This window comes from Elephantulus edwardii, unplaced genomic scaffold (assembly GCF_000299155.1).
Source record: "Elephantulus edwardii isolate Elephantulus edwardi_28Jun2011 unplaced genomic scaffold, EleEdw1.0 scaffold00009, whole genome shotgun sequence".
NCBI classification, from domain to species: domain Eukaryota; kingdom Metazoa; phylum Chordata; class Mammalia; order Macroscelidea; family Macroscelididae; genus Elephantulus; species Elephantulus edwardii.
Genome location: NW_006399759.1, coordinates 11,517,805 through 11,536,619, shown reverse-complemented (window position 1 = coordinate 11,536,619; position 18,815 = coordinate 11,517,805). Strand labels below are relative to the sequence as shown.

Below are 18,815 nucleotides of genomic sequence, written 5' to 3'. Positions count from 1 at the left end.
AGCGAGAGTCTGAAACTGGGAGAGTTAGGCCTCTTTCTAGTTCTCTGACCTCAGGGAGAACATTCATTCTAATGAGCTACTTGGTCCATAAAATGGGGATAATCCATGCCAGCTGCCAAGTCCCAGTGCTGACGCTGTGGAAGTTGAATGTTATGTCTCTAAAGGGCTTGGTTGCCTATAAAGTGAGTGTCTAGCCCCAGGTGGTATTGCCTTATTAAATGCTGAGGAAGAAGTGGCAAAAGTGGCCACCAGGGTCTTTTTGTCACGTGAGAATGGTGAGCAGTGTAAGGTCCCAGCCATAGCTGAAATGTGTGAACCCACTTCGTTCTGGGCATCGCTTCCATGTTGCCTTTCAGCTATGACTGGGTGGGCATCCTCTCCACAGCATCTTTGCTGTGGGATCATATTTCTTCATCTGTGAAATGGGGTTGGTTAGTGGTAAGGGATCACATTGCCAACCCAAAGGTACAGGGTTCAAATCCACCACTTGCTCTGCGGGAGACAGATGGACAGTCTCCTACCATGTGATTAACTGCCTCTTAAGATTCACTGAAGGGTCAGCTACGTGTCTGTTCCAACACAGTGGTACACAATAATAACAATAATAGCACATGCTTTGTGGACTTGTGAATATGCATTAATGTTCTGAAGCCCTTTGCCAGAGAGGGTTCTTAGTGGTGCTGACTGTGGTGGCACCCTTCCTGCCTCCTAATCGAGCCTCAGTTTCCCTAAACAGCGCTCTTCTCTGCTCTGTGCTGGCAGGTCCGTGCTCTGTTTGCCTGGGAGAAGCAGCCGCTGCCCAGCGAGATGTCCCGGCATCACAGCCGCTTCGAACGAGATTACCGGGTGGGCTGGGACCGCCGAGAGTGGAGCGCCAACGGCACACATGGCACCACCAGCATCTGTAGCGCCACCGCCGGTGCCGGCGGGGCCACCGTCAGCAGCCTCAGTGCCCGGCCCGGCCTCCTGCCACTGCCCGTCGTGCCCTCCCGGCTGCCCACGCCAGCCACAGCTCCTGCTCCCTGCACCACCGGCAGCAGTGAGGCCATCACCAGCCTTGTGGCCAGCTCTGCCTCCGCTGTCACCACCAAGGTAAGTACAGGTGTCCCTTGAGGCCTCCCAGTGTCCCATCATGGGGCTCCACAGGGCCCCTGCTCACTGAGCTCCAATCTCCAGAATGCAGCTGCCCTGGAGCTGGGCCTGGGAACCGGGTCTCAGGGTCAACCTGGGCTACAGTTAGGATTATGTTTTCTTCTCCAACTCTCTTATTGTGACAAACTTCAGCCCATCAGGCCCGTGCTGTATCAGCCCCACCAGGCAGTGGAGGGCGGGCGCTGAGGCATGGGAGCTCAGAGGAACCCGTTGCTGGGCTCCCTTCTATAGGGTGCCCAGTGATCAGCTGTGTGGGCTTCTGACCCCATCCCCTGGGCACAAGGGCCCTGCCCTGAACGAACTATGGAGAGCAGTGTGGCCAGACTCAGTCCCCAAGAAAGGGGACCAGGCCATCCCACAGAAATCTCCCTGGCCCCACACTCCCTCCTGGGCCCAGCAGGGGCTTCACAGGTCCCCTTGTGGCCCCCCAGGAGTCCTCCCAGTGCTGATGTGTACACTTGCCCAGGGTTTGTCTTCACTTTGCTGCTTTTATAAACATCGCTGGGCAAGTTAAAGGCAGGGGAGCCCTGGCCCTGGCCATTGTGAGGTGTCTGTGGTGTTCCAAAGCCGCACTCCAGGTGTGCTGCCGCCTTTGTCTCTGTGATTTTCAAAACTCGCTTTCAGCCCCGTTTCCCATTAATAACCGCTGAGTTCTGCCAGCAGCAGAGCCCGGTGGATGCCCAGCACAATGGAGCTATTCGGGGCCAACTTGGGGCGCCCTGACATCTTGCTGCAGCGCCTTATTGATTTTATTTTCCTGTTAGGAAAACAACACCCCACTGAGGCGGGAAGGGAAGGAATGTTGGATGAGGGAGAGGAGCTGGGGAGTTATTTGGGCAACCTGCTCCCCTCCCAGACTCGCCAAACACATTCTTCGACCGGAAGCCAGCCCCCCAGGACGGCTCCAGATGTGCGACCTCTCTGCCCAATGGAGCCAGCCGGCTGGCTCTGCTGCCCACATCTGGCAGCACTCAGCAAGGCCAGCTGTTGGCCATATGGAGAATGGCAGCTTCTCAATCTGACTGCCGGAGGCGGCGGGTGGGAGGGGGAGGCTGGGCCTGGGAGGCTCACTTGATGGTGTCTTTCCTCTCAAGGATGGATGCCTTGTTAGTGTTGGTACCACTGCTCCTGGAACTGGGGACTCGGTTCTGCCAAGGCCGGGGCGGGACGGGGGACAGAAGGAATTTGGCACTGCTGGCCCCTCCCTCAGGGCAGCCCTGCCCACGGAGCTGCTCTGCTCCAGGGCGGCTCAGTACTCATTCTCTCCCATTGGCCAAGCCCCAAACCACATCGGAAGGAACCCAGCTCAAATAGAAAACAACAGCTGTGGCAAGGGCTGGGCTGCGTGGCAGGGACGGGATGAGGAGAAAGTTCAAGCCTGTGAGGGCAGCCAACTCTTGGGCACGTGACTTAGAGACTGAATTCCATTTCCCCTCTGTAACTGCAAGGACTTGTTGAAGGCAACAAGGTGTCTGCTTTCACCCTAGATTCTTCCACTACTGGGAGCACTTGGGTGCACAGGGCGAGGGGAGGACAACAGCCACGGCAGCTTCCTTCAAGGTGCCCCCAGTCAGCTCCCCTGTGTGTTTCAGAGTAGAATTGTGCTCCATAGGGAGTTGTGAACTTTCAGAACGAGATCGCCAGGCCTTTATTCTGAGGTGCCTCTGCATGAACTCTGTCCTCCCGTCTGTCAGATGGCAACTGAGCACATTAACAATTTACATTCCAGTTGTTGTTGTTGTTATGTGCCATAGAATCACCTGTGACTCATAGCAACCCTATGCTCTGAACCCTGCTCTATCCTGAGCCAATCTCACAATCACTCATACACTTACCCCCATTACTCCAGTTACTCTGTCAATCCATTTCATCCAGGGTCTTCCTCGCCTGCGCTGTTGCTCCACCCTTCCCAGCATGGTGTCCTTCTCCAAGGACCAGTCCCTCCTGGAAACATGCCCAAAGTATGTGAGATGGAGCTTCAAAATCCTTGCCTCTAAGGAGCAGCCTGGTTTAACCCTCTCAAGAATGAACCAGTTTGTTCTCTTGGCAGTTCATAGTCTGTTCAATTTCCTTCTCCAGCACCGGGACTCAAAGGCATCAGTTTTTCTTCTGTCATTTTGGTCATTGTCCAGCTCTCTGATGCATAGCAAGTAATTATGAAGACCAAGTCATGGATCAAGCACACCTTAGTCTCTAGACTGACATTGTTGCTCTTCAGCACTGTGGCGAGGTCCCTGACAGAAGATTTTCCTAATGCAATTCGTGTTTTTATTTCCTGACTGCTGGTGCCAGGAGTGTTGCTTGTGGAACCTAGCAAGTTGAAATTGTTAACAATCTCAATCACTTCTCCATCTATAATGGTGCTGCCAATTGGCTCTTGATGTTCTTGATGTTGAGCATTTTCTTAATGTTGAGCATTCCATTTAGGTACATTATTAAATTGGGACAACAATGCCTTTTGTCATTCTGGTGTAGCTACTGCCCACATAGATGCCTACTTGTATGACCCCCTGTTAGTACCACATCAGCTGATACTGTCACTGCTTTCAAACAGGTTTTGACGCCCAGGGACCTCCCATCATCAGCTTCTGAGGGCGTAATCCTTATGGGAAGAGACTTGCCGTCTTTCTCCCATGGAGCAGCTGGTGGGTTCCAGCTGCAGACTTTCCTGTTAGTAGGCTGAGATGTTACACACGATGCCACCAGGGCTCTTTCCTCAATTGATAAGCAGGCCCAAACTGTGGTATCTGTGAATTTTCTGATCAAAACACAAGGTATTTATGGAGTAGCTGAGGTCTGACTCTTGCCCTTGGGAGATCATGGTCAGTGTTTAATGATCTGTGGCCAGACCGTGTGATTCAATGGCCCAAGAATGCCTCCCCTAGTGGAGTTATTGGCAAAGGCAGCTTAATGATGTGGATAAAATAAAGCAAGATGTTGAAACCAGACTGTGTAGATTTGAACCCAACTCTGACCCTTGTTAAGGAGTTCTGGTAGCCTAGTGGTAGTAAGCTGAACTGCAACCCTAAAGGCACACAGTTGGAATCCACCATCTGCTCCACAGGAGAAGGATGGACAGTCTCTTCTCATGCCATTTACTGCCTCTGAAAACCCACTGGAGGGTCAGCTATGGGTCAGTTCCAGCTTCACAGCACACAACAACAACAACTGACATATTGTTAGATGGAAAAATAAAAACCAGAACTCACCTTCCTCCTGTGAGTAAATGGTAGTGCCTGCTTGTTAGAGTTGACGTGAGGACTGTCCGAGGTAACACACAGAAAAGAGTTCAGGACAGAACAGTTTGGCACATGCTCGTCCTTTATCGGAGCTGTCATCACCAACGTCATCTTTGTGGCTGCTGTCTTGGTGAGGTCAATGGGGCAAGGCCGTGCCCTGTAAGGAAAGTTATTCATTGCTAACCTCATTGAGGGGACAAGTCCTCAGATGACCAACATGAACCTGGCCTTGAGCAGGTGGGGCTGGGGGAAAAATTGTGTTTTGGAGTGGTTGGAGCCAAAAGTGAGTAGCCATGTGAAGTAGGTAAGAATTGGGGGTGCGAGGGGGGCACCAGGTAGGTCCTTCCTGAACAAGAGTCAGCACTATTGTGGAAGCCAGATGATCAATTAAAGGGATGTATAAAACATTTCTCCATTAGGAGCCCTTTCCTTAAGGAAAATCCACAATGTAAAGAGAGCAGGATTCCACGCTGGGTGAAGGTAGGTGAGTGAGAGAACCAAAGAGGAGCTAAGAGCAGACTAGTGTGATCCTCTGTGTGCTGTGCCTGCTGCCCCTGAGTGTAGCAAAGGCTGCTGGGATATGTTGGCCTGGCTTCTTCAGTGAAGGGTCTAGTGCCACACTGGGCTAGAGCCACCCTGAGGATTCAGAGGAAGGTCCCTCCGTCAAGGTAACTCTGAGGCTAAGTGTCAATATCATCAGACCTTCATGTTTCCTCTTGACCAGGCAGGGAGCAGGGCCTACGTCACCCACTCTGGGAGCCGGAGCATGCCTGCGACTCTTGAGGACCCGCATCCCATGTCATCACCATCAGGGCAGAGAAGCCTGTCCTCCCAGCTCTGTGAGCCTGCGGCCAGGTCCCCTGTAGTGCTGGGATCTACCTTCTGCCCAGCCATGTGGAGATGCTGCTAGTGCTCTGGGGTAGCAGCCTGCCTGTGCTCCCAGCAGCTGGTTTAGAGGTTTAGTGAGGTGATGACGATTCTTTCTGTCACTGGTGCCTTCAGGCTTGAGTTGATTTTTTTGTTTGTTTTTTTCATTGCCTGTGGCGTGCAGAGTTTTTGCATGTTTTTTATGAAAAGCTAGTTGGACAAGCACGGACTCCTAGGCCATTCAGACACACATACATGCTCACATGCAAGTGCACTTATACATACACACATACACATTCTTCTTCCAAGGAGTCTGGATCAGCTTGTAGACCAGCCCCCTCCACCCAGGACACAAATTCCCACAGCCCAGAGGAGCAGAGAGACTGCGCCGTCCAGCCTCTTCATTTTGTAGGTCAGGATAGCGAGGAGGTCCAGAAAAAGAAAGCGACTTGCCCGAGGTCACCTAGTGAGCTAGAAACAGAAGCAGCCTGGACCCGCTCCTTTCTCCACCCCACGCTGCTGCCTGGCATAATGCATTCACCATGGCAACCATCATTGTAGCATCATTACAGTAACTTCTCCCATCCTCTCATCCAACTAGCTGACAGCAAAAAAAACCTGCATTTCAAGGAAGAAAGTAGGCACATTTACCTCTTGTCTTATATAGAGTGGAGAGCATAGACTAAAGATCATGGAGACAGAAAACCGCACACCTCATAAGAGCTTGGACTCTTGAGTTAGCACATCTGAGTTTGAATCCCAGCTGGGCCTCTTGCAAATGAAGTATACCTCTGAGCTTCCAATTTTCTTTCTTTCTTTTTTCTTTTTTTTTGTTTTTGTTTTTGTTTAGTTATCACCCAAACCCCCTACCACCAAGTCAGTTCCAACTCATGACAACACTCCAGCAGGTTTCTGAAGCTGTAAACCATTATAGGAAAAAACTGCCCATCATCTTCCTCAGAATGGCAAAGCACTGACCTTTCCATCAGCAGCCTGACCTGTTGCACGGTATGCCATCAGAACCTTCTTTTCCATCTATAATGTGATAATGGAACCTTCCCCCCATTAGGTGATTATGAGGATTGGATAAGTGGATGCATGAGCTGTGGTGACACAATGCGGTATTGTGTTGGGCTCCTAAACCAAATGTCAGTGGTTCAAATCCACCAGCAGGGAGAAAAGTGAGCTGTTTCCTCCTGTAAAGATTCACAGTCTTAGAAACCCAATGAAGGGTCACTGTGAGCTGGAAGCCAATCAATAGCCGTGGATTTGGTTTCCAGTTTTATTTTGGTTTTATCTTACTTTTCATTTAGAAAAGCCAAGAATAGTACCTTCCATGTGGTAAGCACACAATAAAAGTTCATTTTTACAAGTTAAACTACAGATTGGGTCAGACCAAGTATCTGTGCATTTGGGAGAAAGCCAGTTCCATGGTGGGCGGGTTCTGGGTAGACTGAAGGAAGTCTCGCTGAACTGCCCTGGCTGATGGGGTATATGGGATGAGGCCGAAGGATTCAGACAGTGTGACACAGCACCCCCATTCCTGCCAGCCCCCAGGACCACTCTGGACTCAAGGCAGCCAAGCTCCCAAGGGGAGGGTGCTGCTGAGAAGCAGAAAAGCAACTGCACAGTGAAGCCTGTTTGTGAGAGAGGAGGAAGCACCAATGCCCCGCAGTTGCTGCTGCATGAAATTTAAATTATTCTCAGCAAACCTGCTTGACAGATGAAACAGAAAAGGGACGGCTTCATAAAATGCAATTTTGTTCTTGAAAGAATGGACTCTGTAGAATCCTCCCTGATGTCTGTGAAATGTGTTGGGGGCTTTTTTTCCTTTTGGTCTGAGGCACTCATGCTGAACCGGTCACGATGGCAGCCCGGGACTCCCATCGCTCCTCCAAGCTGAGCCCTTGAAAAGAAATCTAGGCTGGGGAAGCCGAGAAACATGGTCTGTGTTGGAGGCCCAAAAGGGGTCATGAAACCCACAGACTCTGTTAGAATGCCAAACACAGCATTTTTTACATTTACGAGCTGCTGAAGGAACCCGAGTGATGGCATACAGTTTGCAAAAACCTAAGAGTTAATAGTTCAAACCCATCCGGAGCTTTCACAGAACAAAAGCCCTGACATTCTGCTTCCTTAAAGATGATGATAAGAAATTCTTGAGGGAAATTTCTACTCTGAAATGCATGAGTCAGGAGGGGCCAACTTGCCACAGCTAACAAGAGCAATATTAGTATGCAGGTCTTTGAGGTTGTGCCTATGTAATCATAGAGAGGACCTTAGCAATGAGCGTCTTCTTGGTGTTCTGTAGCTTTACCAGAAGTCGCTCCTCCACGGGAGATTTGGAAGTCCCATGGAGCATTGTGAAAATGACCAGTAAGCCCCATGTGATGGGCCCCTCCGCTCCTGTGTGAATGGATGAAAGATGCTTTTGTGCACTTACAGAATGAGTGGCCAACCTCTTTTCCCTCGCCTCTGATTTCACAGTGAACAACCATGCCTGCTGAGCGGGAATCAGGTGGGAGAATGGCCCAAGCCCCTCTCATGGTGAATTGCCAGCCTGCAAGTGATTTTTATCTGGGACACTTTTCTTGCTCTATGAACAGAAATTGGTGATTTCCATTGTGAGAAATTATCAGACCCTGGTAACATGGTGTGAGACAACTTGTGTATGTTAGTACTGAGCCAATGAGTTTGCCTGCAGTTTAAATGGAACCATGGTTCTTGTCTTATTATCATTGACTGAAAATCTACCTGTCAATCACCAAGTGGGTACCAAATTGAAAAATGTCATTATTTACAAAGCATTCTTTCCAGAAGCCTCCTATTTTGAGGGAGCATCGATCTAAGTGATTTGAACTTAAATGACTAATTCAGGGAGACAAAGAGAGGGGAGAAAATGATCTCTTGTGATATAGATAGATAGATAGATAGATAGATAGATAGATAGATAGATAGATAGATAGGACAAAAAAGCAGCTATGGATTGCAAAGTAGACACTATTGGCTACAGACCGTTTGCATATAAATTACTTTTGCTTCACAACTGGTGGTCTAGTGGCAAGAAGCTGCACTGCAATCCTGAAGGCATGCAGTTTGAGGCAACCAGCTGCCATGTGGGAGGATGGACAGTCTTCTCCCTCACAATCAACTAACTGCCTCTTAAAACCCACTGGTAGGTCAGCTGTGGGTCAGTTCCAACTCTACAGTACACAGCAAAAACAACATATAACAACCACCCCAAAATATAGTGATTTCAAAGAACAATGTTCTGTGGGCTTCTGGTCAGTTCTGAGCTGTACTCACATAGCTTGGCTCTGCGTGGATCTCCCATATGTCTCTTATCAGCTGCAGGGGTGGCTCATGACTAGATGATTTAGGATGGTCTAACTCACATGTGTTTGATGGGCAAACTGTTAGCCAAGGCATTTCAGTTCTTCTTCACGTCACGCCAATTCACACATAGTCTTAGGGGCCTGAGAGTAAAAACTGTCTGTTCAAGTGCTTTGCAAACTTCTGCTTGAGGCATGTATGCTAAAGTCTTATTGGCCAAAGAAAGTCACATGGTCTTCCCAGATTCTAGGAGTGGGGAAAGTAGACTCCACCCTTGATGAGAGGAGCTGCAAGATCACATTGCAAAAGAGCAGGTTTAAAGAGTAGGAAGAACGTGTGATGTGTGTGCAGTATAACTAGTAATCCATGCTGAAAGTGGATTCCAATTCACGATTCCAGTTCCCAGGTCCTGCAGAATAGAACTGCTTTCCAGAGTGGCCTTTAGGAAGCAGACCAGGCTTTCTTCAACGGTACCTGTAAGTAGGCCCATGCTGCCTACCTTTTGGTTAATAAGCAAACACTTAACCATTTGGGACACTCAGGAACTCCTTTTGCAGTCTAACCCCCTATATTTCCAACACTCTTAATTCACTCACTGATGGCCATCAAGTCATAACCAACTCATAGGTGGCCCTCCAGGGGGGTTTTGGAGCTATAAATCATGCAGGAAGCAATTGCCTATGTTTCTCCCTCAGAGCATCTGGTGGCTTCTCCATGACCCAGGGGCCCTGTCTTTGGGTGTTAGGAGCACAGGTCCTTATGGAGTGTACCACCAGAACTCAAATGGATCCCTCTCCTTTAAAACCACCTGCTGGTGGTATCCAGCTAGCAGTTTTTCACAATCTGACTTCTGGACAAGGCTTCTTTACATCATAAAAAAAGTCCTGGATATCTCTTCTTCAAGGCCTGGTGTAGGGAATCAGTGTATGGCCTCCACTAACCTATGCACACACTCATCCACACACTTCATCCACTCAAAGACTAGGGGAGTGCTGTTTGAAAGAAGGCACCCATCAAGGATTGTGTTGCTGGAGAGAAAGCTGTCAGGCTAGCCCCGGGATACTTTCCAAGAATGCTTAAAGAATCCTCTAGGAGTTAAAATTTGATCCTCAGACCTAAAACTCCAACACTGACCTTGCCAGTAGGCCGGAGATAGGACATTGAAGTTCTCAAGAATATTCTCCAGGATGTTAGGGTGCTAGTCTGCAAACTATCATCACAGGAAAACTGTCTCTGTGAAGTTCTTCCACTAGTGAATTTCTTCCTGTGAGAAATCCACGAGGGAGGTCAAAATCTGGCTGAAGACTTCTTGATGAACCTAGAATGAGGCATTGTACAAATATTTAGTAGTCACAAAATCAGACAGCCTGATGCCACTGTCTCCCTCATCGGACAAAATTTGTTCCATTTCTAAAAGCTGACTCTTTTCCCTAAATTAAATTGGTTTTTCTGTAGACACATCATCCAAATAAATATAAATCTTTTTCATATTCCATTTTCATGGTTTTCCTGGTTTCATTTAATTACTCATCTTGCAATTAACAGGTTGTTGGGGCTTTTTTCCATTGCAAAAGGACAGTATTTTAACTCCATTACGGGTTAAGTAGGCTTTAGAGAAGTAGCCTGGGAATCTCATCACCATTTATAACGTTGTTTTTATTGGGAAAGTGTGTTCCAACATCTAAACAGCCAAATTACAAATGAACTTTCAGAACCCAGCCCATTTGTTAACCAGAAGCTGTCTGTAAGGATTAAAATAACTTGGAGAAATAAACACAAAAAGGAAAGCTTAATGTCCTCCCTATCATTTGTTCACCATCAGTGCCCACAGAGTTCGTTTAATTTCACTGAAGACAATTTCCTTCAAATGCAGACTGACCCTACCCCTGTTTTACTTACTCTTTCTGAGACCAGCAGCCAAATTTGCTTGAATCCTCCAAAAGCGTAATGCTGTGGAGAAGAGCCATTGTGGAAGTCCCTGCAGAGATAAGCTGATCTAACTTAGCACATTATCAATCAGTTTCAACACTCCATTCGCTGCCCTAAAATGAAGGCTTGGGAGAATTCTATGTGCTGCTCTGGCTTCCATTTCAACTAGTTGTGGCGTATTAATTTGCATTGTGAATTTGCCTCTCTAGTACCCGTAGGCGAGAAACCTCATTTTCCTCTGGTAAATAAAGAGCCCTGAGAACTCAGCAAAGCGTGTGGGCAGGGCATCAGTATGCATTCAGAGGCTCCTTTCCTATTGATCCGAGTAAAATTCCTGCTTTCCCAGCTTCCCCCTCTTCTGCTTCATAGCAGGAGATGGGCGAACACTTTGTTCCTTCCTGGAACCATTTAAACAGGAGCACCTGGGTGGCGTAAACAGTTAAGCCCTGGACTACTAACCAGAAGGTTGTTTTTTCAGAGTCTCCCAGAGGCATGTTGGATGAAAGGCCTAGTGGTCCGCTTTCAAAATATCACTGCCATTGTGGAGCACAGTTCTACTCCAGACACGTGGGCTCACAGGAGTCAGAGCTGACTCGACAGCAGCTCCGTCACCCTCGTTGCTATCAAGTTCATCCGAGGCTGTAAATCACACAGGTGGAGATTACCCATCTTCCTCTTGCGAAGCAGCTGGTAGATTCGAGTTAACTGTCTTGGGGTTGCAGTGCACCTCCATAACCACCAGTGCTCCCTGGAAAGTAACTAGTTACCACTGTTCCAAGAAGTCTGTGGGAGCAGGGGTAGAGCAAGGTGTGCTGTCTCTATAGGAGAAGTCAGTTTTCAGCACTTCCCTTGCTATTTGAACTGCCGGCTGCCATTTGCCAAAGTCGCTAAGGAAAATGCTCTTCTGTGCGCTGCACAGTAGCCTCCCTTGCTAAACCAGCTTCTGAGGCTCAGTGGTCTTAGGTTAAGCTTGATCTCCCGGACCCTATACTCTTGCCCTCTTTAGTCCCTGAAGGGAGAGCCAGCCAGCAAGTAGTGTTCCCTCCCCTCCCTGAGGGTGATCTTGTAGAAAGAGGCCTGGGATGTCTCCATTGCCGTCCCTTCCTCTAGGTCTGTCCACACCTGAAGGAGTAGGAATCCAAGCCCACATGGGATCCTCTTGGCCAACAGGCTGGTCTTGGCTTGATGGAAGGTATAGAGGGGTGCGTTGTATTGTGAGTATCCCAGTCACTCACCTTTTCAGATTTGATTTCTTTACCTTTAAAGCATAGCTCTGAATCATTGAACATTGCTGGGCAGAAAGGACAAACTTGAGGGGTCAATTGTAATCTGTGATATTTTCATTGACTTGCTTCTCATAAATAGATTGCCAGGCCTTTCTTCCTTGCCTATCTGGATTTGGAATCTGTCTTGCAATCTGTTTGGCATCATATATGCAAGCCTCCACTGAGAGATCTGTGGTGGCTGCACTTGAAGTGTCTTGTCCTAGTATCAATCCTAAATCATCCACCTGGAAGGTGAGAATTCTAACACTGAACCTCTAGTGTTCTAACACTGAAGTCAGAATGACTATTGCTGCTTGTTCACTCAACATCCGCTTTACTCGAGCCTTAATTCTCCAGACAGCCACTGTCTCCCAAGCTTTGAGGACCAGGCTCCCCAGCCCTCATTCTCAGCTGAGGTGATGAAGATTCTAAACCCAAGGTGGGAAATGCAGCCCTGATTGGCTTAGATCATGTGATCCACTGACCAGTGCAAGGTGAGGGTGACCTGGTTTGCGGAAGATGCTGGGAAAGGTTTTCTTGCTTCTAAGAAAAGGTCATGAAAAATAGATAGTCCTACGTTTTCCTGCATGTAGTCACAGCTGATAACTGGAGACGCTGTAAGCATCATGCGATAAGCTTGAAGATGAATCCAGCACGCAAGGAATGGAAGGAACAAGAAGATGCCAGAAATATGGAACCAGAGTCCTAATGCTGGGCCCTGCATGCCTCGGGTTTTGTTTTGGGGTTTTATTTGGTTTTTTTGTTTGTTTTTGCTTTATGAGCCAATACATTTCTTAGTGTGCAAAACAAACAAAAAACCCCACAAAAACATAAATAACAACCAGCCACATCCATTGTATGAACTGCTTCAAATAAAAGGCATGCAGGGCTTCAGCCGCCATCTCCCCAGCCTTGCCCGGCATATGGATTCCTCAAAACAGCTGCAGTGACCTTTGTAAGTACCTGTTCTTAATTATTCATTCACTCCAGCACTCGCTCCGGTGACAAGGATTCTGCTATCATTTGGTTCTCCCAAATGCCAGCTTCCTATCCCTGCACTCCACTGTGTTTGGAAAAAATCCACCAGCACGTGAAGTCCCAATCCACATGGCCATCTGGGAGCTTCACTCCACCCCATGTCTTAGTATCGTCACTCTGCTGTAACACAAATCGCAAGCATGAGTGGTTTTAGTCCACGGAAATGTCTTTGATCACAGTTTAGGAAGCTGGAAGTTCTAACTGAGGGCCTTAGCTCTAGAAGGCGTTCTCTCATCTCAACAGTTCTAAGAAGAAGGAGCTTGTCTTCTTTAACTTCTGTTTTTTGGTTCCTTGGAGATTTCCACATAACATCAGTCTTCCCCTATTTGTCCTTGTTTTTGTGCCTAATAGACTCTTTTTAGAACTCAGAAGTGATTGGCTTAAAACACAACCTGCACTGGCATAGCCTCATTAATATCACAAGAAACTCTATTCCCAGATGGGATTATATCCACATGTATAGGAGTTTAGGATTTGTAACACATATTTTGGGAAGGCACAATTCAGACCTTAGCAACCCACTCAGCAATGAGATTCTACCTGCCATTTCTGCAAACAATTGGGATCTTTTCTGCCTCCAAGGCTTTGCACTTGATACTTTTTTCCCTAGAATTTCCATTTACTGTCTTGCTTGCCTAGGAAAAAAAGCTACTGTTCTTCATACAACAAACAGCCTAAAATGTGGAGGAAATATACTATCATTTTGTCCTTTCTCTTATCCTCATAATGCTCTTGCTTATACTTTTATTATAATATTATATGGTTCCTATTCTTCTGTATAGATTAGACCTGAATATAAAGAAAACTTAAAAATTTTCACAACTGGACCAATAAACAACATCATAATAAATGACCATTGATTTTTTAAATTTTATCATTTATTCATTTTTAGAGGGGGGTTTTCTCAATTCCCTTAATTTTTTTTTCTTGATTTGCTTACAAAGTTCACATACATTGTATTTCAGACAGTTCTTAATTCATATTGTGTTTCATACAATCATTCTCATGCCTTTTGTTTTATAACATTAATTACCACTGGACCTTGCCCATCATTACCCTGTCTTTTTAAGTTGTTAAAGGTTTCATTTTACCTAGAACAATAATCAGTGCCCATGGCAACAGGAAAAAAAGATCAAACAACATATTGCATTGCAAAAGACCTTTTCTTTTTAAAGTGCAGAAAACTTAAAATGTCACTTTGGTGACTCAGGTGAGCCTACGCCAAGCCATTGTCTTTTCAGGCACCTTTTAGGCACGCAAAAATTGAACAATGAAAAAAGAAGACTGGTGAAATGCTGATGGACTTGAACTGTGGTTCTAGCAAAGAATGTTGAATATTCCATGGACTCCCAAAAGGACAAGCAAACCAGTCTTAGAAGGAATAAACTAGAATGCCACTGGAAGTGTGAATGGCAAGATGTCATCTTGTTTATTTTGGCCATGTCATCAGGAAAGACCAATCACCACCAAAGGCCACCACATATGGTAAAGAAGAAAATCCTCAGTGAGGTGGGTTGGACTTAAACACGTCAAAGATCATGAATCTGGAGCAGGAGAGGGCAACGTTTCATTTCATTATTGCCACATTTCAGAGCTGACTCAATTACAGCCAGCCAGCAACAATGCTACCTACCCATGTAGTCTACCTGTCACTTTCCTGGGCTGTGAACTATATACGTTCCATGAGATGCCTAGCATACAGAGATTTTCCATTAATGTGTGAAGAAAGACCAATTAATTTATACTGATAAATATTTAGTCTTGTTTAGTACCTATTGTTGGGTAGTTGTTTGATTTTGTTGTATGTATGTTGAAGAACGGACTTCCAAAAGAATCAGTACTTCTTGGAAGCAGCACAGCCAGGGTGCTCTTTGGAAGTAGGGATGGTGAGACTTCATCTCATATATAGGGCATGTTATCAGGAGGGACCAGTCCTTAGAGAATGACATCATGCTTGGAAAAGTAATAAGTCAATAAAGAAAGGAAGATCTTAAAGCAGATGGAAATTGGCCCCTTGATTAAAGAAAAATGGACTTAAGCACAGCAAGGATTGCAAGAATGGTGGAGGACTGGGCAGGGTTCTGTTCTGTTCTGTTGTACGTGGAGTCACTATAAGTTGGAGCCCACCCAACCAAACAAGAACAACATGACCCAAAAACAACTTGATGGCACCAAATAACAGCATTGTTGGGTTAGAATGGAGGAGTGTTTTGCTGTTATCTCCACCTGCCTAGTAACTGAGCAGCCTCCAAGAATGAATGGTTTCCGTAGACTTCTATAAGAATAATGAAATGAAGACGGGACCCACAAGGGGAGCCAGAGTGAAGCCTTTGTTGACTTGCTAAGAGGACTTGTGTCCCATTTTTTGCTGTGATGTTGGAAACACTGATTTTACATCCTTATGACCTCTGCCCTACATCCTTCACTCTTGTCTCCCAAATGCTTGGACTCGCTGTATCACAACCCTCTCTCTCAATCCCTTTTTTAGGATATGTCTTACATTTGCCTACAGCTTTTTTTATAGCCTTTCACATTTGTTTATTTAAACAAACATGCTTGGAAAGGTGGAGATTACGCAAAAGAGAGAAAGACCTTCAATGAGACAGATTGATAATAACTACAGCCATGGACTCTAGTGTGTCAGAGATGATGAGGATGGCACAGGGCGCAGGTCTGTTCAGGTCTGTTGTTCAAAGGGTCACTGTGAGTCATATTCAACTCAATGATACCTAATAACAGCAGCAACCCTTACAGCACTTGACTTTGTGCAGGCACAGGTTTAAACATTCTGGTAACCTACTTCTTATTGTTGTTATGTACCATGGACTTGGAACCAACTCATTATTGACCCTTGAACAGCTTTTCAGAGGCAGTAGATCACAGGAAGCAGGACTGACATCCACTTTCGAAACAACATGCCTCTAGAAACTCTGAACTTTGATAAATGCCAGTAGTTGCAGAGGGGCTTCAGGCCTTTCATTCATAGTGTCGCTCTGAGTCGTGCTCTATTCGAAGGCAATCAACAACACAACAACAGATCACAGGAGAGGAGATTCCTCATATTTCTTCCATGAAGCCACAGGTAGATTCAAATCACATGCCTTTGAATTGGCAGTACAATTCTTTACCATGAAGCCAGCAGAGCTACCTAGTAGCCTATTTAGTCTTCATTAAAAATATCCCCACTTTAGACAAGAGGGAAGAGGGTAACTAACTTGCCCAGGGTGACACAGAAGGACTGGAAGCCGTCCTCGGTCATGCCGCCCTACACAGAGCAGTACACTAGTAGAAACAGTGGGCAGAATGAAGGAATGGATGCCTTTTAACAGAGCTACACCACCCAGCTCACTATGAACAGCCCCTTCCAAGTAATTCTCTGCAGTCTTGCAGAAACACTTGAATTCCAGAGACAATGCAACCCCAGCTCCCACATGCTTTCTGAAGTACATGCAAGAGCTGTAGCTGTCCCTGCCACAACCTCACATGATGTTTGCAGGATGCTACTCAATACCCCCAAAATCCCAGCTTAAAACTCAAATATTATGTGACAGTCATGGTTAATGGCCTCAGGACAATGTATCAAATAGGTAGAGTGACTGACTACCTACTTCTAAGAAACATATAAAAACCAATTGGCATCCATTTCTGAAACAGCTTGCCTCTGGAAACTCTATGAAATAACTTGGAGAAATGATAAAAGTTATAGAAGTGTCCAGGTCTTTCATTCATAGGGTCACTATGAGTCATCTATGACTCAACGGCACTTGACAACAACAACAACTGCTTTTGAGTTCGTTCCACCTCACAGTAATCCAATAGGACAGAGTAGAACTGTCCCCCATGGTTTCAAAGGCTGTAAATCTGCAGGAGCAGACTGTCTCATCTTTGTCCCAGAGAAGCCACCAACCTTTTGGTTGGCCACTCAATATTTCATCCACTATACCACCAGAGCTCCTTCCAAGGAGTACTCTTGTTGGAAGTGCCATCAAGTTGAATATAACCCTTATGTTGTTGTTGTTATGTGCCATCAAGCTGCTTGCAACTCATAGCGACCTAATGTACAACAGCTCTGAACCCTGCTCTATCCTGAGCCAACTTTATAGTCTCTGACACACCTACCCCCTTTACTCCCCTCACTGAGTCAATCCATCTCATCCAGGGTCTTTATCTCTTATGCCATCCCCCCGCCCTTTCAAGAATAATGTCCTTTTCCGAGGACTGGTCCCTCCTGGCTACATGCCCAAAATATTTTGGACAGAGCTTCAAAATCCTTGCCTCTAAAGAGCAACCTGGTTTGACCCTCTCTAGGACAGACCTGTTTGTCCTCCTGGTGGTCCGTGGTATGTTCAAGACTCTTCTCCAGCACCACAACTCAAAGGCATCAATTCTTTTTTTATCATCCTTAGTCATTGTCCAGCTCCTCTGATGCATAGCAAGTAATTGCAAAGACCATGGCTTGGATCAGATGCACCTTAGTCTCTAGAATGACATCACTCCTCTTCAGTACTCTGGAGAGATCTCTGACAGCAGATTTTCCTAATGCAATTAATCTTTTAATTGCTGCTGTACCAAGAGTGTTAATCATGGAGCCAAGCAAGCTGAAGCTGTAACAGTCTCAGTCTCTTCTCCATCTATCGTGACGTTGCCAATTGGCTGAATGAGAATCTTATAAACTAATTTACAAGATCCTCTCCACAATCATTGCATGGACCATATGTGAATTCTTCAAATACCTCATCATTAAACATCAAGAAGAGTGGAGGACAGACAAATGAATGACAAGGGTTCAGACAGTACTGCTGTGCTCTGCCACTCCTGCAGCTTCTCCCTCTCTTGGAGTTCTCCAGCCTTGAGTGGCATTGGAAGAAAGGCAGCAAAGCTCTCCCCAGGCTGTTGATGTTTTGCCTCCTATGAGTCCCTGCCAGTCTCCATTGCTGCTGCTTTGCCTTCCAGGCCCTATGCAAGTACAGCGAATCCTGTACATTCAGCAGCTTCAACAGCCATAGTCCATCCCGGGCCTGGCGATGTGCTCTGGACTACTACAGACAGAGAACAGCTTGTTCCTTTAGATCCTAATTCAAAAGACTTTCATTTCTAAAAATATTTAGGTCAGAGGCCCTAGGCATGCCGCTCTATATAAGACCCAGTCTGTAAAGTTTACTGAATGAACAGCTGACAGAACAAATGTAGCGTTAGTATTTCTCCCCAATGCCGCATCTCCTAATCATGTAGCTGCAGGCTCCCCATAGAAACCGTTTTCCTTACCAATGACGTGAAACAGCCACGAAAGTCAGGACCACAGGTGAGTCAGATCCAGCCCCACAGCTTTACCGCTGTCCAGCCACAGTTCTATTGAATCTCTCTGATACAAAGAACTTTCATCTCAACAGCCAAACCTTTGGGGTGGTGTATTCACTGCTCAGAGGTGGGGGTTTCAGGGCCTCTGTGTCATTCTGAGAGTGTATTGTTGCTGTTGAGATGGTTAGTGCTGGTTCAGTGGTAGAATTCACTCCTTCCAGGAAGAAGACTCGGGTTGAGCTCCAGGCCAACGCACCTCATGTGCAGCGACCCCTCATTGGTCAGGATAGGGCAGGGTTTAGGGCTGTTGTACGTGGGGTCACTATGAGTCGCAGGTGACTCGATGGTACATAACAACAACAACAACCACCTACTAGTTGCTGTTCAGCCTTCCTCTGTAACTGGCTAGTTGTCGTCCATCTTACTCTTGGAAGTCCCATCCCTACGTGTCAGACTGGAACTTTGCTCTGTCGGGCTGTCAATAACTAACTTTCCTGAAGTAGACCACCAGCCCTTTCTTCCAAAGTGCCTCTGGGTGGACCCAAGCCACAAACCTTTGTTAGCAGCCAGGCAACTTTTTGCACCACCCGAGGACTCTGCCCTGTGAATAACGCCTTGTCATGACACTGCCTGCGTGGTAACAGCCCATGCTCTCAAGGTGGGCCTGATTCTGAGCAGAAAACAATGACATGAT

General features: G+C 46.6%; 1 protein-coding gene across 1 annotated transcript in view; it reads left to right on the top strand.

Moving 5' to 3' along the window:
• The first annotated feature begins 807 nt into the window (after positions 1 to 807).
• The window catches only part of KLHL29 (kelch-like family member 29), a 222,519-nt gene continuing 204,511 nt past the window's right edge, over positions 808 to 18,815 (top strand). The window contains exon 1 of the mRNA XM_006880638.1: positions 808 to 1,092. Coding sequence (XP_006880700.1) covers positions 808 to 1,092 — 285 coding nt within the window. The remainder of the gene's footprint in view (positions 1,093 to 18,815) is intronic.